The 25,190-nt window shown below is 41.0% G+C and overlaps 2 protein-coding genes across 2 annotated transcripts in view; one reads left to right on the top strand and one right to left on the bottom strand.

The window, feature by feature from the left end:
* neurl1aa (neuralized E3 ubiquitin protein ligase 1Aa) overlaps nucleotides 1-10,444 on the bottom strand; it is a 60,432-nt gene extending 49,988 nt beyond the window's left edge. The window contains exon 1 of the mRNA XM_071921107.2: nucleotides 10,363-10,444. Within this exon, the coding sequence (XP_071777208.1) occupies nucleotides 10,363-10,444 (82 nt within the window). The remainder of the gene's footprint in view (nucleotides 1-10,362) is intronic.
* Nucleotides 10,445-13,144: 2,700 nt separating this feature from the next.
* The window catches only part of LOC139928509 (cilia- and flagella-associated protein 58), a 55,898-nt gene continuing 43,852 nt past the window's right edge, over nucleotides 13,145-25,190 (top strand). The window contains 4 exon segments of the mRNA XM_078290013.1: nucleotides 13,145-13,308; nucleotides 13,885-14,066; nucleotides 14,987-15,123; nucleotides 16,705-16,894. Coding sequence (XP_078146139.1) covers nucleotides 13,145-13,308; nucleotides 13,885-14,066; nucleotides 14,987-15,123; nucleotides 16,705-16,894 — 673 coding nt within the window.

Genomic DNA, 25,190 nt, shown 5'->3' on the forward strand with positions numbered 1-25,190 from the left:
AAGAAGAAGAAGAAGAAGAAGAAGAAGAAGAAGAAGAAGAAGAAAAAAGTCACCAGTGTATGTATTTGGTACAAAGAAAGAAAGAAAGAAAGAAAGAAAGAAAGAAAGAAAGAAAAAGAAAGCAAGAAAGCAAGAAAGAAAGATAGAAAAACAGAAAGAAAGAGAAAATGAGGAGGAGAAGAAGAAGAAGAAGAAGAAGAAGAAGAAAGTCACCAGTGTATGTATTTGGTACAAAGAAAGAAAGAAAGAAAGGAAGAAAGAAAGAGAAAAAGAAGAAGAAGAAGAAGAAGAAGAAGGAAGAATGAAGGTAAGAAACAAAGAAAGAAAGAGACAGGCAGAGGATCACATGGTTTCAACAGCAAAAAAACAAAGCAAGAAAGAAAGAAAAGACAGACAGAAGAAGAAAAGACAGACAGAAGAAGAAGAAGAAGAAGAAGAAGAAGAAGAAGAAGAAGAAAGTCACCAGTGTATGTATTTGGTACAAAGAAAGAAAGAATGAAAGAAAGAAAGAAAGAAAGAAAGAAAGGAAGAAAGAAAGAAAGAGAAGAAGAAGAAGAAGAAGAAGAAGAAGAAGAACGAAGAACGAAGGTAAGAAACAAAGAAAGAAAGAGACAGGCAGAGGATCACATGGTTTCAACAGCAAAAAAACAAAGCAAGAAAGAAAGAAAAGACAGACAGAAGAAGAAGAAGAAGAAGAAGAAGAAGAAGACGAAAAAAGTCACCAGTGTATGTATTTGGTACAAAGAAAGAAAGAACGAAAGAAAGAAAGAAAGAAAGAAAGAAAGAAAGAAAGAGAAGAAGAAGAAGAAGAAGAAGAAGAAGAAGAAGAACGAAGGTAAGAAACAAAGAAAGAAAGAGACAGGCAGAGGATCACATGGTTTCAACAGCAAAAAAACAAAGCAAGAAAGAAAGAAAAGACAGACAGAAGAAGAAGAAGAAGAAGAAGAAGAAGAAGAAGAAGAAGAAGAAGAAGAAGAAGAAGACGAAAAAAGTCACCAGTGTATGTATTTGGTACAAAGAAAGAAAGAACGAAAGAAAGAAAGAAAGGAAGAAAGAAAGAAAGAGAAGAAGAAGAAGAAGAAGAACGAAGAACGAAGGTAAGAAACAAAGAAAGAAAGAGACAGGCAGAGGATCACATGGTTTCAACAGCAAAAAAACAAAGCAAGAAAGAAAGAAGACAGACAGAAGAAGAAGAGGAAGAAGAAGAAGAAGAAGAAGAAGAAGAAGAATTAGCAGAAGAAGAAGAAGAAGAAGAAGAAGAAGAAGAAGAAGAAGAAGAAGAAGAAGAAAAAAGTCACCAGTGTATGTATTTGGTACAAAGAAAGAAAGAACAAAAGAAAGAAAGAAAGAAAGAAGAAGAAGAAGAAGAAGAAGAAGAAGGAAGAACGAAGGTAAGAAACAAAGAAAGAAAGAGACAGGCAGAGGATCACATGGTTTCAACAGCAAAGAAAGAAAGAAAGAAAGAAAGGAAAGACAGATAGACAGTTAGACAGTCAGAGCCTGCAGAGGATACACTACTGAGCTCCAGCACAGTATCCTGTATGTTTCCCCCCTACAGATAAGTCTTCCTGTGTTTAGTCCAGCTGCCATGCAGCTCCACCTCCCACCCGGCTGTAGCTGCAGGTCAAACAGTCAGAGTGGACTGGACCGGGCAGAGTCAGGGCCGCGCTCGTGCCACAGAGGCTTTGTAGCCTCATAATGTGAGCGACAGGGATGCGGATTATGACATCAGCGCTGAGGTTTGGCTCTTAATCACCCTGGGACTAGTCAGTCAGTGGGAAAACAGGATCTATGGAGAGACTTCCCCCTCGCAACGCAGAGCATGGGAAAACTCCCAGAGGCAGCGAGTAAGGAGAGGGAGCAAGTGAGGACGTGCTCCACAGAGTCTGACGGTTACTGCTGGACTTTTGACATAACTGAACATTACTCAGTGGCAGGCGTTAAGGGGGATTTTGGCGCTCTAAGGGTTCACAGTTGGGACTTGGGATATCCACCTGTTTTTCAAGTACTATCAGTATCTCATTCCCTTGCTTTACTTCCTTTATTGTCTCTCTCTCTCTCTCTCTTTCTCAAGGGCATTCACACTCACACACACACACAGTCTCTCTCACACCCACTCTCTCCCTATAAAGCTCTTGTAAATGTCCCATGGCCACACTAGTGGCGACAGATGGTAAAGGCGGGATGAAAACTCCCCAAATAAATATGTAATCCCCTCCTCACATGGATCAGAGCCCACGACGCACAGATTATCCCATCAGAAACACTGCAGCCCCACAGTACAGCAGGCTAAAGGGGAGATCCCTGTCTGCCTGTGTTTATGTCTGTTTTACACTTGACTGAGAAATCAAATGTCTCAGATTTCAGATTTTATTTTATTTTTTTTACCACTGTTTTTTTTTTTTTTAATACTTTACATTTTTTAAATACTTTTAATTGTCATCTTGAAGTTTCTAGTCAGAAATTATGACAATATTTTTTTTTGTTTATATAACAAGGAAAACCTAGTGATATAAAGGCAACCAAAATAAAAAATCAAAAAATCAAATAAAAGATAAGAAAAGAAAAAGAAAAAAGAAAATTAATAATAAACAATAAAATTCAGATTCATATTTGATTTGATTCTCCACCAGTGACACTGTATAGCAGAAACCTTATTTCCTTATCTCTATTTTCATTCTGGGTTGTTTTTCACAAAAGCTCAGCTAATTTAGTTTGCTGGGGAGCTGTTGACATGAAAATGGATTGTAGCACAAAGCCAATCTCCTCCCATCCTGTAGGAGCTTTTCATGCATTGATTTCCAGAATTACCAGCTTGTACTTCTGGTTCACATGATTATAAACCATAGGTAGAAACGGCAAGGGAGAGATACTGTAGTATGCAAGAAAGATAGATAGATAGATAGATGGATAGATAGATAGATAGATGTCGCTACAACTGTAATAACTTTTTATTAACGTAATAAACCATTATCTGAATGGGTGGCAGTTGTCAGTTAAATATAGACTATTATTAGATTATGAGTGCAGTTATTACATTTTTGACTGAAAATATCAGCCTTCTCGGTAATGTAATAAAACCCCAGTATGCAATAATTATTATGTTAATGTTATTACATTTATATGTATGTATCATCACATTAGTGGGAAATTCGTTACTTTACCAGGATTATTACGCTATTCTCTGCAAATTGTCATTGCCCCAATGGTTTATTACATTAATGGGAGAAAGTCAGGCCATGGAGACTTCCTCCTTCCTATAACACAAGATATTTAGTCTTACAATATATCAGCTAGGGCAACTCAGCAACCTGCAGATCTGCATCAGAGTTCAGCTGGAATCTTTACGTACCCTGAGCCATACTGTTCACTCCTTGTTAGGAAACAATGGATTGCCTGTTTGCAGCTATACAATACCAAATACCAAAAAAACTCAATCATGACATGGAGTGAGCGGATGGTAAACAGAAAGGTTAGCCTAACTGCATGTGCACACCACTGAAGTTCTCAGTTACTAATGCTGTTACAGTCTTCTTCACCCCTTTTCCATTTAAAAATAATCACCCTCTTGTCATATTGTACTCTAGCATGCAACAAAATGCAAAACATCACTTCATAAACAAGACTGATTGCCTTGTAATTTCGCCAACTTTTACTTTCCAATTTCTCACTGCCATTCCAACTTCTAACATTTTAATTGGACAGTGCAATCAAAACCAATTCTGTGCTACTTTTTATCTGGTGCCATACAGCAAAGCTATTTGTTTGGTGGTCTATTGGGAAGAAAAACAACAAGTTTTTTGTTTTTTTTTGCAGATTTACTCATTAGGTCACGTTAGGACACGGTAACAGCCTCTCCAAGTCAGTTCATTTTCCAACCACAATGACTCCACTCTGCAGAGCGGCTCACCACAAAATGCCTTATGTTCTGTTTCATTTGATCCTATTCGAGTAACAAGATTTGACTTAACACGAATTAAGCTGTTATCAATGCTACACAGACTATTTAATCATTGGAAAACATTACACAAAGAATTTTCCATTATGCAAACCAAACAATCACTCAAGTCATTTGATGCAACAAGGGGAGAATCAACATTTGGTAAAAGGGCTTTATGTATCATAGTATCACTGTGAGAAAAAAGTCATGACTTATCTTGTGCCTTCTAGAGAATCAATGCAAATTTCATATACTGTATGTCCAAGAGAGTTCTCCAAACAAAACTATTGGTCGGGACATTTGTGGCCCCATTCCCACGAAATATCACCACTGCACCTGGAGCCCAGAATGCTGAAAATGTGACCTGGAAAATCGAGGCACAGGCAGAACCAGCTGGAACTCCAAAACTACTGCTGAACCCCTGACTTTGCAATGCACCTTGATCCCATTTTTTGAAAAACATTCACGAAATGATGAGGGTCGGTCTACACTCTTGTCATTTCAAAGACTATAAATAGGAATCATCAACATGTCCTTCCACAAAATCTTTTTCTGAAGGTTCCAACCTACTGCTACCAGGTTTGTACAATACTCAGTGAATAAAGTTCACATGATAATGATTCAAATGACATTCATGTTGATTCAAGTTGTTATTCCCCTACTTCCCCTTATAAATTCTATGAAGCTGCTGAGTACACAAGACAAGTTGTTTGTCCCCATATTACAGAATAGCACCATTAAAACTGACATCTGTTCCTCTCGGTACAAGCAGGCAATATTCCCATCTTTATAGCCGGAATGTCAATACATTTGCATGCTTAGATAACAGTGACAAGGCTTGTAACTTCCAAAGTGCCATAATACTATCCTGGTTGCCATACACAGGGATTTTAGGGTGGAAAAACACAAATATTGGCACTGAAAGCAATGACTAGAGCAACTATATATCCTCTCCATGGATCCATTATATACCATAACTTGTTTTTTTTATTGTTTCTAGTGTGTGAATCTGTTTTGAGTGCTGATAGCTGGGAGCTCATTTCAACCTACAATTTCCCACAGTTCTTCTATTGATTCTTCAGTGCAATAATGAACACAATAATGCATATTTATTCAGTGGGCAATAACCACAATGCTTATTTCTGGGAATAAAATATATATCATTGTATTCATTTCAGTAAAGAATTCTGACAATACATCACATGAATAGACCATAATGTAAAAGGTGATTGTGCATTCAGGAGCAAAATAACACATCATTCATCGTCCCTGAGACACTCTTAAGCTAAATAAAATGCATTCATTTTGAGTTAGATATCTGGCTTTGCATTGTCTTATATAAGCGTGACACCTAATTTAATGATGAGCTAATGTAGACAGTCTTTGTTCAAAAGTGTCTAGGATGGGAACCGTGGGTAGTCTTTTATAAGAAATGTTTACAAAGTGTGAATGCTGCATTACAGTGCCTGAGGTGCTTTTATCCTCCAAGGAGTGACAATGTGCCAGTATCACCTCTCTGTATTCGTGTTTCTTATTTAGACAGGTGTTAAGGATGTTAGAAAACACTCCAGGCAAGCAGCTGTACTGTCTGTACAGCGTTGCATAATCGAGGTCAACTGGCACATCAAAGAAAACACAGAAAGGCCACAGCTATAGTAAGAGGTGTTGGCCCCACAGTTCCATATCTTTATGGTAATATCGCTGTCAATTATGCCTCATGCTTGTGTAACGCTGCTAGAAATACCATGTACAGTCACGAACTGGATGCTGCAGAACATGGAACAGCTTCAAAGCTCAGCAAAGTGTCAAATGGAAGAGAGTTCATTAATTGTACTTAATTAATGGCTGGAATGGTTTAATTGCAGTGATAACAGCATAAGATGAGAGAATTGTTTGTTACGGTATATTATTAGTGTCTTGTTTAGTTGTCCAGGTTCTTCTGACCTCACTTAACGGTGCTTGAAATATGGTCTACGGTACTCTAATCACAAAACAAATATCATTTCTTTTAATGACCATTCTCCAAGGAGTATGTGCACTTATTTCTGATTAGACTTTATTGTTGGTCCATATGACTAATAGGGGAGAGTGCCAATTTCCTATTACATAGAAAACCTGCAGCCCATTAACTTGCAAAAAGGTTTCTTTAATTTCCTCAAGGAATGCCCCCCAAAAAAGAGTGAGTTTGTGTTGAGAGGAGGAGAAAGCAGAGACCTTTCACTCAGTCCCTATTTCTGGGTATCACAAACGTCATTGCAAACTGCGGGGGAAAAAAAAATAGCAGAAAAGTTGTGAGATACCATGGCCTTCTTTTGCAGATATCATCCGTTAAAAATATCTAAGGGTTATTTAGACCAGATTTCAACCAAGCGGAAAGTACTGTTGACATCTAGGGCTAAAATTTACATTTGTGTTATGATTAGTTTTTGAAAAAAAAAAAAAAAAAAGTTATTTCGGGTCCGTTCCAGCTCAGTCACTATGGTAACTGTGTTACGTGTGGGGCAGGAGAGACAGGGAGCCGTGATTATGCCTATGCCATCTCTGTCTGAGGCGAAACAGGTGGACAGCGTGAGGGTTTAACGCCCACATTTACAGTCTGCAAGGTGGGCCAGTTTTTCACTACTGACTGACACATCTTAAATCAGAGAAGATCTTTGGTTTGAACAGCGATGACATGTGTATGTGCAAATATATGTGAAAAAAATGTGTGCGCACGTGTGTGTATGTGTGTGTGTGTGTGTATCTGCTGTGAGGTAATAGCATGCCCTTGCAGTGCCCCAGCAGTAATATCATGTAGGAGAATGGACTGAGCTCGTGTCAATTTGCTATAATGAAAAGGCGATTTAACTCTCCTCTCCTGTCTCTCTTACTCTAAACGGTCTGTGGCACAACGCGGTGAAGCAAACCATGAAGGCCAATATAACACTTTGCACAAATACATTTTCTGTCCCTTCATACGGGGCATGAGCATCAGGGTGAAAAGCAACTTAATATCTTTGATCTCTTGGTGTTATCATTGGCATTCAAGAGCTTCAAAAGTGCTCACTCCGCCCTCAGCAACTACTGTTGAAGTGCCCTTGAACAACGCATCACACCCCCCAACGCTCCCTCCCCTTGAGACTACTAGCCTTGGCCATTGCTATGAATAAGAACAAACTTTTAGTCATCTTCCCTGGTTAAATAAAGGTTAAAGGGATTAATACAGCACTATGCCATCTTATCAAGGCCGTTCGTAACTACGGATGAATGGATTTGCTTTCTCAGTTTGTAGATATTACACATTCATTATCTTACTCGGGCAGGACTTTCTTTTTCTCCAAAAAGATGGGGAAATGGGCTGGAACTAAACTGTTGTTTACCCACGGGGTATTACTCTACATCTTGCTCGGTGGTGCATTTGCATTCTCTCTCTCTGTCTTTCTTTCTTTCTCTTTCTCTCTCACTCGCTCCCTCCTGCTCTCTCTCTGTTCTTGCAGAGGTACACACACACACACACACACACACACACACACACACACACACACACACACACACACACACACAGGTACAGACACATTTGACTATCATACTACTTGTCTTTTTTAATCTACGTCTGTTTGTGCCTCAGTTTTTCTTGTCTGCCTGTGTGTACTTAGTGTGAACCTAGTGTGTACTTTCATACAAATGCATTGTGTTTGTTTGTGTCAGCGTCTGAGACTGAACACCATGTTCAAATGCATTTGGTGATGCAATGTCCCTGAGGATGTCTCTTGTCTAAACGCTGTCCCACTACCTCTCTGTCACATGACCAGCTGTTCTTAGTTGCATTCAAAGCATCACAGGCTGTAACACAGGCTCATACAATTCAATATCACTGCAGGGAAAAGGAACCAAAACCAAGCTTAATCTTATGTAATTTCTTTGTTTGTTGAGTCAGAAGATGTCACTAGAGCATTGTGAAAGAATCCAAAAAGCCTATAAGGCAAAAAACTGCTTTGACATAGGAAAAGTAATTGCACTTTGAGTCTCCATAGCATTTGCACTACACTTAGCTACACTTCAAAGTGAGCTTAATTACTGAAACAGAAATCAGAGTTTTTAATGTGAAAATAGTTTTTTGTTGTCATTTTTTCACACAATCTATTAGGCTGCTACAGCCTTTGGTTAAAGCTATCACAGACGCTTTTAGCCTGCTTGCATGGTTTATCTAAGAAGTGAGACGAGGATTGTTCTGATGATAGGGATAGGGAGTCTGTGTGAGAAGAGAAGACACACATATCCCCTCCACAAACAGACATAAAAGCAGTCTTCCAAATAATGATGTCTGTACACTGTGTACTGAAGCAGAGTGAGTGTGTGTATGTGTGAGTCTGAGAGAGAGAGAAAGAGTGTGTGTGTGTGTGGGGGGGGGGTGTCTGTGTTTGTAGCTGTGTGAGACTGAGTGCATTCAGAATTGCCCCCGGGGGTCGAGCATTGATCTGCAGGGATCTGTGCACCATATCCAACCAATCACTACACACTATCCAAACACCGGCCAAATAATGCAAAGCAAAACAAACACATCCCTGTTTTTTCATTACTGAATGGCTGCCAGTGACGTAGTCAGGTACCCATCCCAATCCACCATCATCTCCCACTGATAACGCTCTCTGAAAACCATCGCCATGGGAACTGTTGCACATGTTATGGGTGGTCGTCAAGGAAACCTGGCTGAATAATGGGCCCTCTCCTCTCACGCACCACCTTGCCTCTCCGCGCCTGACTCACTTGCTCTGCACTGTGTTCCTGCAATATGAATACAGCCGTGCACTTTTGAGAGAGAGAGAGAGAGAGAGAGAGAGAGAGAGAGAGAGAGAGAGAGAGAGAGAGAGAGAGAGAGAGAGAGAGAGAGAGCATAAGAGAGAGAGACAGAGTGAGTCCTTTGGATGTGAAAGGGCAAACTGTGTACTTATGCTGATTATCCCGATGGCAGCCCCATTCTGAATTGTTCCCCAGGCTCATTTTCCCTCTGTAATCCAGATGTAGCGGTGGGATCAGAATGGGGGATGTGGGGGTAGACTTGCTTGTACATTACTGTATTACACACGGGACTCAGCCCAAAGGGTACTGGAGAGAGCTTTAGAGTGGATGAGGCATGTGAGGATAATAAGTTCGGCTGTAGAACACTTTGTATTAAATCACTTTGGAGTGAAGCACTGAGATGGATTTTGTTGCTTTACTTGGGCTTTGTACAAATAAACACCTGTCCACCTGCCCATTATTTTCCCTCCTCTGTGGGATACCAAATTGTGTATAAATGCATGTTGTGCATGCAAGGAAGCAATCTCAATTAACACTGGCATTAAAAATATCTTTATACATTTTACCTAATGACTGTGATCATTTAATGACTGGATTCCAGTGTTGGTTCAGTGATGATGATTAGGAGTACTTCATAATACATAGATTATGATTTTTCCCTCCAAGGGACCAGTTCTGAGCATCTATCCTTTTGCCACGGTCTCTCATTACCTCACTACTCATAACAACATGTGCCTGGGGCAGGTTGCTTCAGCAAAACAACACAACTCTTTAAGAAAACTTATAATAAAACTGGCTAAAAAACATTGTTAAATAACATTTTATTTGGATAGTCCAATGTTGATACTCAACTATCAAGTGGCAAAAAGTTGATGTTCAACAAAGTGCCACTTCATCTCCATAGACTATATAACCATAACCCTGACCCCATATTTAAACCTAAACCCAACCTTAGCCTGACCCTATTTCTACCATTAACCCCAACCCAAGATTAACCCTATATCTATAGACTACTTTCCACACATTTATGAGTATCACTTGAAACACAATAGACTTTTTAGTCACTTGATAGGAAGTTGAGTGTCAACCTCAACATTGGACTATCCAAAGAAAGTGTGACCCAGTCTTAGTGAAATTTAGAGTATGTCATTGCAAGTAGCCTATAATATCAAACTGATTAAAGTTATATAAGGATAGGGCCTTTGATTTAATGTTTTCTGTTCAAGTTTTAGTCAGTTGTTCTTTATATTAGTGGGTGTTTGCCTTATGATTATCAAGGAGGTCATAGCTCACCCACCTTTTTTATTTACAACTACATCTAATTGTACCTTAAACCCCATTTAAAGTGAGCTAAAGGCCCTGCCTCCAGCAGCCTGCGACGGGCGCTGTTCTTCAGCACCACGAGACAGCTGATTACGAGGGATCATCAATAGGAACGTGTGTAACGGATTCAAAGCCTTTCCAGATACAGTAGTTAACCTTTCCTTTGCATAAAATGTTAAAACAGTGTTCCATATTAAGATGTCGTAAATACAGCACACACTGAGAACCTACACACTTTAAAACCATAATGCGTTCACAAATCGGTGCCATAATGTGCGTAAAATAATCGGTAATTTACTTTGTTTCTAGCGGCTACTGACCTTTTTGAGAGTTTGGAAGTCTTTGAAACCTGTGCTGTTGTCCTCTTTGCAGCGTCGATATGCCCGACACATTATTGCCCATGACAATAAGATGCTGGTAATTCACCACGTCCAGATGTGCGCCTCGGGTTTCAATGCGTGAAATTGTCTTTATCCACTTGCTATCCCGTTAAGACACTTTCCTCGGAAGTTAACACATAAACACTTTTTTTTCTAGGCGAAGACAGAAGTGATAGGCAAATGTTTTTTTTTTTTATTTTTTTATTTTTTTATAAATGACGTCCTTCAGTCACCCGACGACACAAGCGGAAGAGGCAGCAGACACCACGTATACAGGTGTGCAGTCAAAGACTGCAACGACAACATGACGATATTGCGTCCTGGATGGAGCCTTGACTAATCATGCGCGGATTTACAGTAGCCTACTGACTGAAATGTCCTCTTCATCACAGCTGTGCCTCCAAATGACTCCCAAACAACAGACGAGATCATTCTTTTATTTTGCTTTTAAATTGCCAGAGCAATGAAAAAAGTGCACACAAAAATTCTAGATATGCTGCATTTTAAATCAAATTCCAGTTTGTATCATACTCCCTTTCAAAGCCGGGTTTAATGAAATATAGCCTACATAACATAGTAAATTACCTAATAGATTTAATAGCCTAATAGAAAAATATTAAATAGACACAGGCCTGTAGCTATCTAAAACCTAATAAAGTGAGGTTTTGCTCAGCCTGGACTACCTTCAGTCTGACTAAACTGATAATACAATCATATGCAAAAACAAATGCATAATGAGCGCTTTATCGTGGGTCCATGAACTGTGTAGAGCTGCCATCTAGTGTAAAACAACAAAAACAACCAAAGCAACCTAGATTAGGACTTACTTTCCAATGGCATTTCCTTCATGTGTGTCGACCATTTAATCAAACTTCACTAGATGGAGTTTATGCACAGTCGTGCTATTTATCATAACGGTTCCCCAAGAAGCCCCACTTTGACTCACATTCGACCACGGACCCCCTACGTGTGCAGCTGATCAGAGTAGTCATAGTTGTAGGCTACATTCTCATGGTTCAAGGGAATGAAATAACGGTGAAATGAAATGACTCTTCATTTTGCTGCGGATCCCCTGAGACCCTGTCAAGGACCCTCGAGGTCCGTGGACCCCACGTTGAGAACTAATGTTACCAGGTTAGATTACAATGTCAGGCAGCGGATTCCATCACATCAGACCTGCGGCACCGCCTCCCGCGAGAGCAGTCGTCGCTTAGTAACCAGCAAGTACGACTTTCTTTTGCACGGGGATATATGGGCTCACTTTCAGCTTTACCTTGCTAAAAAACAACGTTACTTTATGGCGAGAGGTAAAGTGTAGAAACTGAATGATAACCATAATGGGCGTAAGTCATCTTACCAAGTGTTTTTGAAAGTTTTGCTAAAAGCGAACACAATTTTGGTAAACTAGCGTTAGTTGACGTTAATGCTGGCAACTAAGGTTTATGGTAATGTTAACGCTGGTAAAAATCTGGCACAGTCAATGACATAACGTCTAACGAACTTAAACATACATTTACTTGGCTCAAAGACTAACGTTGTTGCTGATATTTTTGGGCAAATTTGATCTCTGACTAGACCACATGGAAACTGCACTGCTTGTTTGATTTGCTAAATTACTCCCTCTTCTGCTGTGGTAGTTAGCTAACATTAGCTAACATTAGCCTGCAGAGTCAAGCAAGGAGCAAAAACATTTACTGCTAACATTATTCCATTAGTGACCTTGCAGGTATGCAGGTGTAGCCTATCATATATCTTTTGACTGCATAGCTTGTCTTTTCAGCAGGCACCACCTATAACCCTACAGCACACTAATTTCAGGTGTAGATAATTTCAGACATTTTAATAGAAAATCACTCTCCATCAGTATGGAAACAGTCTGGTAGCCTATGATTTAGCTTATGCTTCTCACACTCCCAGCCTTGGCACATTTTCAGTGACAGTTTGTGACTCCAATTCTCAATTCCCAGGAACCAGGGCGGAAAGAGGGAGAGGACACTTGTGAGGCCTTGGAGAATTTCAGGTGATCCTCAATGAGCTGGTTGGGAACAAGAGCACGGACAAGTTCATGTGGTTCACAGCAGCTCACCCATGCACTGAAGAAATCCCACATGAGTGAGAAGTGGCTAATGTCCAAATGCTGGAAGCTAAATTCAAAGACTGTGTCCAACTCCATGAAAAGCTGCTACTGCACTGAAGCTGTCCCAGGAAGATAAGACAACAATCACCTCTCTGAGGAAGGTATATTGCTAGAACATGTGAGGCTACACTATGGTGCGGCATATCTAATGTATGGCATAAGTGGTGTTTGGTACAGAGTGATGGTCTTTAGGTGCAGTTCGGCGATGTTTGATCAACATTTTTCAGTATGGCCTCCTCCTTAGTTTTCATTCACTCTGTCATCAGAAAGCTGTATAAAAAATCTCCCTCTCTACAATTTAGGAGCTAGAAAAAGCTTGGAAAATGGTTGCTGCAGCTCATAATAAGGAGGTGAGCGATAAGAAGGCCATTCTAACTTTGAAAGAAGAAATCACAAAGCTAACTAGACTGGTTGAACATAGAGACAGCTTGTCCATGGGCCAAGACCACATAGTTGCATCACTTAAAGCCTAATAACAAGCCCATATTTACAGTAATCACATGTCCAATTGTTCCTATGCACTTACTGTAGATGAGTAAAGGGATCAACTGTGATGTATTTTTTAGTTTAGATGATCAACTGAAGATGAATGAGGAACAGACTAAGGAGACACCGGTGGAGACTCTGAAAAAGAAGTGCCACCCAGCAGGAGATAGAGACCCAGACAGTGCCTTGGAGAATATTGTCCCAGAGAGAGAGAGTGCCTTAGAGAATATCATCCCAGAGAGAGAGTGCCTTGGAGAATATCTGTAAGGTACATATATGGAACGTTTTCATAGAAGGTAAATGGACTATTAATTTAACTGTATGAAATCTCCAAATTATTGGTACAGACTGAAGGGGTTTCTATGACCAAAGGCTCTGCTCTTAGCTGGAGGCAAAGCGTTTGATGAGCCTTTTAACTATGACTAATTATGATTAATTAAGACTGGCATAACCCTGCTCTGACAACTGTGTGCTAGATTGTGCTACAGCAAATTAGACGTGATTTTCTGGTCATACTTACGCAACTATATTTTGCTTTGCTTTTACCATCTTGTAAAAGATATAAAAGATAGAGATAAAAGATAGAGCCACTGGGCTTTTTGCTAAACAAACTGTGGAAATCAATAAGGGAAATGTTACTTTGTATATGAGTAACTGCTGAATGCTGGCAGAGATAAAGGATACTTTGGAGAGTGCAGTGAGAAAGGTATAAAGCCCCAGTGGGATTTAGTCCCATCGGCCATCAGTGGCATATATAGCTCTAGAAGAGAAGGCCCAACGGCTACACCAGCTCTGGGCACATTGCCAACTTTTTTGCTGTTTGGTGTTTCCAAACCCAGCTCCAGCAGGATCTCCCGGGACATGCGGCGGAAGGAGAAGCTGGAGAAGGAGGAGAAGCAGCTGCACTCCGACATGGAGGCCAGGACGGCCGACATCAAAGCCCTGACCCTGCAGGGCCAACGGGCCGCAGAGGAGTAGCAGAGACTGGAGCAGCAGCTGAAGGAGCTGAAGGTGAACAATGGAGAGGGACAAGGGGACAGGCATACACACACAAACACACACACACACACACCCACAGACTTACACAGACGCACACACAGAGACTGTCACTGCACCATGTACAGATTAACGTGGCAGCACTCAGGCATTACACAGGAGGAAAACCTGGTGCCTGATCTTTGCCAAACAATGGAAAGTCATGGGTCAACTCTCAGTGGCACTGTTCCCCTTTACGCTGTCTCAACAGGCAACCGTTCAATGATATCAAGGAAAGCAATGCAGTACAGAGTGGGTAGTGCTAACCACATCGCCATTGTAACCACAAATTGTAACCACAGGAAATTATCCTCTACAAATAAAATCATGATTAGAAGTACACACACACTTACTCACACAAACACACAAACAAACACACTCCTCTCCCTTTCCACCAGCCTATCCACCCATTGCTTATGTCCTCATCCACCCATTGCTTCTTCCAGTCTGTTCACATGGCTGTGGTGTGGTGCAGCAGTGCCAAGTTTACCCACCATGCCAATCGGCTATGTTGCTCGCTTGGATGGTGATAAATGCTCAGCTGTTGCCTCCATGGTTTGGCTGGTATGAATATCAGTTAGCCTGCTTTAGATGTTTTTTTATTTTTATTTTTTTTTTTACATTTGTGGTTTGCCGTAGCTTGAAGTGTTTAGTGACATTTTGCAAATGGCTGCTGGTGAGCTAGCTGTTAAAAAAATGTTGAACAAACCTAATTCATTTTACTCCCTTCCTCTATTACACGCTGCCCTGCACCCGAATACCAAACAAACGGTACGTGCTCTGCTGTGGGAAGTTTAGATGTCAAGAACTAGAACTCATTTAGACTTGTGCATCTCATGTCGTCCCATGTCGTTTGCACAGCCCCCACCCTCAAGCCTCCCCTCGATTTGACAAATCTTGAATGACAGAGAGAAACCAAGGAGCTGGAGCAGATGCAAGTGAGGAACATCAAGCTGCAGCAGGAGAACGAGCTGCTCTTGTCAGCCAATGTACGGCTCTCCTTGGAAAGTCAGCGGAACGCGAATGACCTGAATCTACATCCTGTCCCGCCAACACACATACACACCTGAGCAGCAGAGAAACACCTCCGCTCTGTCAGATGTCTGATGTACTCTGTGTGCTTACGTGCGTATATGTGCATGTATGTGTATGTTAACCATGTTTGTTTGTGTGTGCCTGTGCATGCATGTTTATGAATGTGTATGTATACGAGAGAGAGAGGTCGAGAGAGTAACATAGCTGAGGGTAAATTCACATTCCACAGATGAAAGACACATAAAGCTCTAATCTCCCAAGTGTTGACCACTGGATGGGGGCAGCATTGCTATGTGGAAGAAGAGTCCTGTGGGTCCGGGGTTGCTTTTTTTAAGGCTGCTTTTCCACTGGCCCTCAGGAAGGCAGGAATTGAATGATATTTGACCTTTTTTGAAAGGTGGAAGGGCTTCTAATGTTACTCCTCTCTGGGAAAACCTCCTCAACTCACCTCCATCGAAAAGCCTCCTCAAGCCTGAGGCAACGCTGCATGCACAGCAACGGTATGGCGCAAAGAAAAGCTTTTGGGTTGACGTTCAGAGTCTTTACTGCATCCACATCCTGCACTGTGATATCATGTATGATAGGCATGAAAATTCTTGCTCTTTAGAGTATGATTCATGCTTAGTAGGAGCTTAGCTGTACTCAATCCCTCCCCACAGATCTTACATTCATATGCAGCTAAATTTGTCCATTTCTAATAGTGCCATCGTATTCAGTATATGGGATTCATTGAAGAATCCTGAATGGAGATAGAAGAAGTAAAGAATTTAAATCGTTTCATGTAAACTATAGAAATCACAAAGATGGTAAGGACTTCTTAGGTATGTACATGGTAAGGTACTTTTTTTTGTTTTGCTTAGAATGGTGGTTTGTCATAGGAGATGGATTCTGTCATCTGCAACCACAAGGGGGCACTGCTTAGACACAGTTGATAATGTAATGGAACAACAAGGAAACAGGCACATCTGTTGAACACTTGTATTCCACCACCAGGAGACAGGGGGATCACCTCAAGTCTTGAGCATGAAAAAATTGCTATTCACCTTTACATTTAATTCAGATGCATCAACCATTGAAAAAAATCATGTAATCACGCATCCCCAGTGTCTTTTGGCGAACCAGAGGAGCATCCCAACACAGCGTACTTTTGTTGTGCTGGCACATGATATGCATCCTGATTTCAGATGAGTAGCTCTCTTCATGCTCTCGCAGGATTGTTGTCATTTCCTGTGAAGTGGACATAGTCATTTCTGAAATGAGAGAAAAAGAGAGAAAAGATAGAGAAGATAGAGATGGGGGAAGAAGGGAGGGAGGGTGGCGAAACACAGAAAGCAGAAAGCAGCAAAAGGAGATTATTTTTGCCTAAACCACTGTGATACACTTGTCTTCCTCCAGCAAATCCTCTTGAGAATGGAGAGGTCTCCCATGAACTTACAATCAGAGAGACAAAGAAAATAAGGTGATAGCCCTAATGTCGGCGACACAATACAATCTGTTACCCACCCTCCTTCTCTCTTAATCCCTTTTTCTCTCCCCTCACTCTCCTCCTCTGTAAAGTTTCCCTTGACCCTTACCCTTGCCCCTGTCAGATGAAAGAAAAGGAGGTGAATCAGATACGCCAGGATATTGCCAAGATACCAAAGATGAGAGAAGCCATTCAGAAGACGTTCCCCCAGATGGAGGATCAGAAGGTAGATGTGGAGGTGCAGAGGGAGACGCTGAAAACCCAGATCACCGGTCTGGAGAAAGGCAAGGGAGAGACGCACGTCATAGACACACGTACACACCTCGAGTGAAACATGACAACCGTCACCTCCTCTGTGTCCCCAGTCCCTGTCACGACTACCCCTGTCTTGACAACAAGAACCTGCTCCGACATCTTTTTTTTTAGCTCCCTCTAGGGAACAGAAAAACCCAAATTCAAATATTGTGCCACTGACGTCACTATTAATTCAGCTGGGAGGGGAGAGGGTGGGTTGTGTGAAGTCTATTTTCTGTTGAAAGGACTTTTCTGCAAAAAAAGAAAGTCTGGCTTGAGATGATGATAGCTAAACATCTTAATTAAGGATGAACTGCTTTTGTTCATGATTAACCTGAGGATTCTTTAGCCTGAGAGTAGTTAGAAGCAAGAACAAAGGGAAACTGGAATGCGTGGTTTGGTTCCCCACATAGACATCAGGAAAAATTCATTAATTGCTAAATGAATGGGAGAGATGCTTCGAAATCCTTGTTCAAATCACCTTAAAGCTGCTGTAGGTACATTCCGGAGGAAAGAGATCACATCTCCGGAAATTCAAACCAACACAAGGAATGACACACCTCCCACCTCTCCTAGTGAGTGACAGGATGAGTGATTGACAGGACAGAGTCACGCCTTCTGCCTCAGACTTCTTCACATTGATCGGATGGGTTTCAACACTTTTTACTTTGAAATGAGAATAGTAGAGGAATCGGGGCTACCGCTGGGGGCTACTGCTCTTAGATTTTGAAATATTATCCTGCTCATCTTTGGCCTCCAAACGTGGCGATTTATTCCTATTACTCATAAATAAACGTTAATCCATAAAAGTTAGCTACTGCAGCTTTATTTCATCTTAAAATAACAACACTTTGTTGTGCAGCTATTATGAAAAAAACAAAAGACGCATTTCAGTTTTACCCAGGCTACTCAGAGGCCAAAGACCCATGTAAATATCACATGAATAAAAAACAGGTCTTATCCTTTAAGGAGAGAGCGGGGCTCAGTCTGAGTAATCAATCGTCTCAGTGGTTAGAGTCTATCCTTACCTGAGTACTGTTGGTGGGCCGTCTGATGTTGTGATGGATGAGCTAAAAACATGCTGTCACATTAATAAGTGTCCCCGGGGTGATGGATGGGAGCCCAGGAGCTGACAGGGAGGTCAACAGTCTCACTCTCCGTACGGCGACCAAGGGGAGTACACGAAATGCCCATTTCTTATGACAACCCAGATGCTCATGCTTTCTGACACTGTATGCACTTAGCAATGTTCACTGGTCTCTCTGTTGCTTTCTAAGACTCGGTCTCTCGCTGTTTGTGTTCCTCGCTTTTTCTCTCTCTCACCTTTCTCTCCATGTTTATCTGTCTGCCTGTCTCTGTTTAGAGCTCTCTGTTTTTACCTGGCTTTGCCTTTCTCTCATGACTGTATTTTTGTGCCTCTCACCCTTGCCTTTTTCCTCTTTTACTTTTATAAGGGATTTCCCTCTTTCACATGCACACTTCTCTCTACCTTCTCTCTCCCTGTGTGTTTCTGTTATGTATACTCTCATCATTTTCCTTCAGACATGAAAATAATAGGCTTCTTCTCACCAGTGTAATATTTCCTTCAGACTCCATACTCCACGTCCACTTAGTCATTGAAAATGGCATATTGGCACACTTGTCCTCATGGAAAAAAAATAGTAGTTATCAAAATATCCAAAACAAATTGGACTGTTCTCGTCCCCCTGCAGAACTTCCCAAAAGCAAGCCGAGGCTGCCAAGAAAGCCATAGACGAGCTGGTCCGAGAGAGAGAGACGTATTGAATAAGGTATGCGCTGCACTGTAGGTTATCGGAGACAGGTAGTGGTGTGAGTATAAGCCTGTCACTTCCATTCATCTATTCCTGTCCGAACTCATATGAAGCCTCCTCGTTTTAGTGTAAAGGTCACCCCCTGCAGCTCTATGATATAACCGTTACACTCCAACAGGACGTATCTGGCATGTTATTACGCGCACAGCACCATGAGTCAAATCTAATTTCATCCAGCTGCGTGGCTTGACAAATCTTGATTGTATCCTGGAATGACATGGAGCATTTACTGCCATTGTAGAAGTGACCCATTGTGTATTTATCCTGTATCTATCCTTCATTAGTACTACAGACAATTCTTTCTTAATTGTTATACAGTATAAGCAAATGTGTATATTGTAAAACAGTATTCCAATGTCTTTCAACCAACTAGGTCCAATGCAACTTAATTTTTCAATGTATTCCTCTGGGAGACAGAGCAAAAGTGCAACAGTAGTTCAGCAAGCATAACCTTATACAACGGCTACATCTGTACACTGTATGTAACTACTGTATATTTAATTTGATCTCACATATGCAGGAACATACTGTATACAGCTGCCACACTTATAAGTATGGGGCAAAAGCCTACTTTTTATTGACAAGATACAAGCTAAAGCCCAAAAAAGGAATCGTAAGAGGCTACGACAGGCAGGCTCTTTGATCTAGAGGATCGCTGCTTCTAAAACACAGCTCTTTAAAGTCCCAGCCGTCTCTCTTCTTCCTGAAAAAGGGTCCTAATTGCTCTTCAAGGCTCTCAATGTGAGATGCAAGGAAAAGGAGAGTACTCCTGACGCTGATGATGATGTGCTAAATATTGTATTGTTGTTGTGTATAAGGAGATGAGTGCCCATTCATATTTAATTGGCTTGGGCAAGACTGCGCTACACTCTGGCATGCTAAGAGACACAGACCCGTGTGAGCTGCTGTGGCATGGAAGAGAGAGATAGAAAGAGGAAGTCCTGGGGAAAAGTACAGATCCAATCAACCTCTGACTCCTGACTGTCATAATTCAAACAAACTCACTGGTTGATGAAGCCTAATTTGCCTTACTGTGATATTTGAGGTTTCTTCTGCATCAATTTAATGTGTATGAGTTTTTAGAGCCCCAAAGTTTCTTGTTCAGTGGATTATTTGCTTCATTTGAAACTTTAGGTGTCAAGACAGCTGCTTTAACATTAACATCAAACACACACCAAACGATCTCACCAATCTCACCAATCTCTCATATTTAGCTAATCCCTGGTGTGTGTTTGTGTGTGGGTGTGTGTATGTGTGCATGCGCATGTGTCTCCATGCTTGTTTACGTGAGAGTTTGCATGTATGTACGCTTGTTTGTGTATGTATTTGTGTGTGTGTCTGTGTGTTTGTATGTGTGTGTGCATGTGCATACATGCATCGGTGTACCTGTGTGTCTACACATAATGTTTGCTGATAATCCGAATGTGATCACAGCTGCGTTGACCCGTGTCACATAGTTCTTGCAAATAATTAATTGCCTTTGCTTTAAGCTGACTGTCGTACCAGATGGGTGGGATTTATTGCATCAGGACTGTTCAGTTAGCATTGTGTTATCAATCACAAGAGTATATAGGGTTCTATTCCAAATTCTTCTCTGTGATTGCCTAAACTTTCTGGCACTCTGGTGTGCTATCCTATGTGGTAGAACCCACCCATCTGGCTCCAAAGTAGTACAAGACAAATATCATGTTTAAGGTGGAGAAAAGCCCTAGAAATTAGCAAAGTTCAGGTCAAGATCCCTATGAGTTGTGGAATGGCTGTTGCAGAATTTTAAGAGTTGTTTACAGGGATTACAGTGAGTTTACAGGGATTTAAATGTTTGTCAGAATGTGTTTTTCAGCTTGTTGAAAAACACTTTTGATTAGAGGATTTCTAGCAGTTATACTTCTGTGTTTATGGAATTTTGGATTTTATTTCATTACTCCCAGGGTGGGAATCCTGCCCATTGCCCTTGGCCTATGGAGTAAGACTTAGAAATGGTTTATGGGATTTATACATTTTCAGTTTATTATTATTCAACACACACACACACACACACACACACACACTTATCCGTGTACACAGATGACATTGGAATTCATAGCCACTCCCCAGCATATGGGCTAATGATGTGCTCCACAAATTGTAAGATGTAGAACATTCAACATACAACATTTACACATGTTCTTGATGAGCCAGAAAGAATGAGGGAGGAGGCAACACGATTTAAATATGGCAATTTATCATCTATGACTCCTAGCTGTACAATGGCACTTTATCTAGATTATTGGTTGCAATGCAGACGGTTATCCTCAGCTTGGCACGTTTGTCTCACAATTTCAACATGTTTCTGTCAACTAGATACATAGCTTCTCCAAACAGACAATGATGCTATTTAGATGAAGGAGTACCAGCAATCGAAGGTGGTAATGACAGAGAAAGATTGCAGAGTACAGTAGCTACTATGCATCCATGTAAAGTAACCCCCCCCCCCCCATTGGAAGACATCATGCGTGATGCGTCTCAGTGTTCCGCAATCACCCACTCAAAAGAGCGCCATGCAGTTTCTAAAAGGCTCTCATCAAAGCAATAGCCCGAAGAAAGACTTTGTACTGTGCCATAGCAGTGCACTGTAGTAGCAGGCAGCATTACTACCCTAAGCCATGAACATTAATCTCTCATGACACAGTGCTGTTCTGCAGTCCCTAATTGGCAGTGTACAGTAGTCAAAGTACACTGATTAATGACTATATTAGGACTAGTGTTACTGCACCTTATTATCTAGTTTTCTCCAGTGTCGTGCTACATTTTACTGTAGCACAATAGCAAGAGCCACAGGTAAGGAAAACACCACCAGTTACTGTTTCAAAAGCTATGCTAGTGCTATTCTGTATACCTTTCAAGTTAAAAAAAAAGAAGAAGCTCAAAGTATGCTTTCCCTATTTTTAACACAGTTTAATTCAGAGTGAGGCTTTATACAGCACATATCCCGTCGTCTCCATTTCCTTTGTAAGGAATTTCATTTCATTGCTGTAATTTTCACACAAGTTCACCAGGTGTGGTATCAAACGTAGATGTTCTATTCAGCTTCCTGCCAAACTTTCACTTTGATTTTGCTCACTGTCTGTCGCTGTTTCTTCACATTCAGCTGCCTGTGCCTGTGTCATTATGCATTACAGTGCAAACTTCTGGTTGGTTTTTAAGCTGTCACTTTTGTCTCAAGTAAAAATTTCGATGCTACATTTCAATTTGAACTTTTAAACTGACTGACAGAATTCCCATGTTGGCCATTAAAGCAATGGCTTGCTGAGGGTGGTGAATAACATCTTCCACAACCATAAGCTGCCACAATGAATGCTGTCATAAAGTGCCGCAGAAGATTTTGGAACCAGCCTCCCAGTAATGGTTTTGCGAATGTGTCTTTACCTCTGACAAGCTCCCTGAATCACTGAAACACTTAAACATTCATGAATATTTCCTTTTTGTTTAAAAATCTGCCACCCGTGCACAAAACGGGGCTCGATAAATCAATGCAAAGCTGTGGCTGTGGCGGTCAACATAGTTAAAACAATAAAATTTTACTTGAGCTGTGCAATAATTCATTTTAAACCTGTGTTCTCCTCTAATTGGTTATCTTCCAGCAGCATTAATTCTTGTTTCTTCATAGCTTGAGGTAGTCACCTGTGAAGGGATAGCAAATGTCTATTCAACCCTTTTGTCCTGCCAAAGCAGCTAAATAATAATAACTATTTAATAAAGAAGATTGATCTCCTTTGAATGAGAATAATATGCGCTAATAACCATTATTCAGTTTGGCTGAAGACAGGCTGTGCGCTTGAGCTGAGTCATAGAAAATATTGTATATATATATATATAACATTGATTTTTCATCTCACCCAGTATATACAGCGGTAGTAATTTTTTTTTTGTGATCAACAATTTTTATTTTTGAAAATACAGGACACAACAAACACACCACCACCAGCAACAACAACAGGGCGGCACACTAACAATAATGTTTGAAAAACAGAATAATAGTATATAATAGTTAATAAAAAAAAAAGATTTTTTTACAGAATAAGAAACCGTGGCAGTAATAAATAAGAATAAGAGACAGACATTCCCAAGAAAAAAGCAAATAACAGTAGACTGAAAAGAAAAGAAAAACAAACAGTAAAACAAAACCATGTATTGTATACAACCATCCATTTCTACTAACTTCTAAAGCTGGCCTGCTCCAGGTCCGATATTACTGGGTATGAGGGAGTGTGGGAGGGGGGAAAGCCCTTCTTTTAAGATAGTCCCTTATGGATACAGCTATGCCTGACCATGCCTGCACAGTAGCAGGCTTGGCTCTATTGAGTCGTGCCGTTGTGCACTCAAGAGATGCTATACTCTGGTAGGACGCCATCCAGCATTGAATCAAAGGGAGATTGGGATTAAACCACAGTGTCAGTATGGTCTTTTTCGCTGCTGTAAGGCCTGCCAGCAATAGCCTACGCTGATTTAAAATTTAAATTGAGAGACAAAGACGAATCGTCATTGAGCAGACAGAGACAGGGATTAGGCAATATTGTAAATCCTAATAACTCTGACAGCGTTGAGATAACATGAGTCCAAAAATCTCTGATCAGTGAGCATTCCCAAAACATATGCATTGTTGTGCTCGGCGTCTGAGCCTGGCAGTGAGTACAGTTAGGACTAGCAACTAGTTTAATCTTAAAACATTTGATAGGTGTAGCATACGCTCTGTGAATCATCTTGAAGTGTATGAGTTGATGCGCAAGATTTTTAGAGGTACTACTTAAGTTGGACCATACCGTTTCCCAATCTGGTTCCAGACCGACGCTGTGGAGTTCCCTGTCCCATACCCTTTCAACTGCCAGTGTCTTAATAGAACGATTAAGCAGAGAGTTATATATATGCGTCACTGTCCCTTGAGAACCCCGCCCAGGACCAGTCCACTCCTCCACAGGGTGCTCTGGCAAGGGCCTATTCCAGGGCACCCCATATGTCTTCTTTGCAGATCTCAGTCTCAAGTAAAGAAAGTAAGAGGTGCCCGGTAAATCATATTCCTCCCTAATATCTTGGAATGAACGGAGTCCAGCGTTGTTAAAAATATCGCTGAAAATGGAAACACCTTTATTATTTAACCATGGGGGAAACGTAAAAGGCTGCCCACCTGATTGAAGGTGATAGTTATTCCATAATGGAGACGTTTGATAAAATAAACCTGTTTTGCCCATCATCAGTTCCACTTTTTTCCATACAGCTATAGAATTGGTATGATGCTCCCATAGCGTAGATTAATGTTTAAGGATTTACCCCAGTCTTAACAAAATAGTTCAGGAAATTTTTTTGGGCATGAAAAAGAAGATTATGGACGACCTGAAGAGATGGGGTTCTCTCTATGTTTCTTTACAAGGCAGAGTTATAACTGTCAAAATGAACGTTTTGCCTCTGATTATTTTTTTGTTCTTTATGATCCCCCTAGCACCACCACCTAAATTTATCACAGAAATGCATTCCCTCATATCGCAGTTCATCTGGGGAGGAATGCACGAATCAAACTTACAACCTTACAAAGAAGCAAACTCACTGGAAGCTTAGCTGTCCTGAACCTTAATTTTTACTATTATGCTTTTCAAATTAGACCATTACATGTTTGAAGAAACCAGGAATCTGAGGTCCCTTGGCGGGCTATAGAGGCAGCACGCGTGAAGCCACACCGACTAGAAGATTTACTATATACAGGCAGGGGGCGCAGAAACATTAATCTAAGCGGTACTTACTTTTAAAGAAGTGGCCTTAGCTTTAAATGGACACCTTGGTCATGAATGATTGCATTGTAGGAAAAATATTAATGTTTCGCATTCAGTCCCCTCTCAGGCTAATGTTGCATAGACAAGAATAGGGGACTGTTCTGTGATTGCTTCATTCATAAATCCCTCTTGAATAAAATTATTTGATTCTGTGCATGTTATCTTGGACTGGGGTGAAGTGAGCCTTGGCACTCCATGATTGGATTAGCAGACCCATGCACTAGGAGCAGTATAATACAACCCAGAAATCTAATTTGATTTGGAAAGGATTTGGGAATGTAATTTGATGTTTCTTATCTTGCTTTGGTGGATTCGCTGGAAAGAGGGGATGTGGAAAAAAAAAGCCAGGATATGTGAAAGCTGTATCGATCTCATAGAAATTGAAATTGGCCTAGGCTGTTAACAGAGCCTTTAACACACATCTCCAGTGGCCATCCAGCGGCAATGAGAGCTGAAAAGTTTACACTGGTGTAACACAGTTGTCGTCTCTGCTCGATTGTACACTGCATTTTCCCCTCCAGCTTTGTCAAGGCGCCAGGCTTTGACTAGAGACGAGAAACAGAGAAAAGGAAATATGAATTTCAGATGCTTGTTAGCGTCAGACAGGCAGTGTCTAAGACAGCTATCATCCCCTTGGTTATGTAAGCATCCCCCTGTCTCTAATGAGGCCCCAAACTAAGACC

This window comes from Centroberyx gerrardi, chromosome 3 (genome assembly GCF_048128805.1).
Source record: "Centroberyx gerrardi isolate f3 chromosome 3, fCenGer3.hap1.cur.20231027, whole genome shotgun sequence".
Classification (NCBI taxonomy): domain Eukaryota; kingdom Metazoa; phylum Chordata; class Actinopteri; order Beryciformes; family Berycidae; genus Centroberyx; species Centroberyx gerrardi.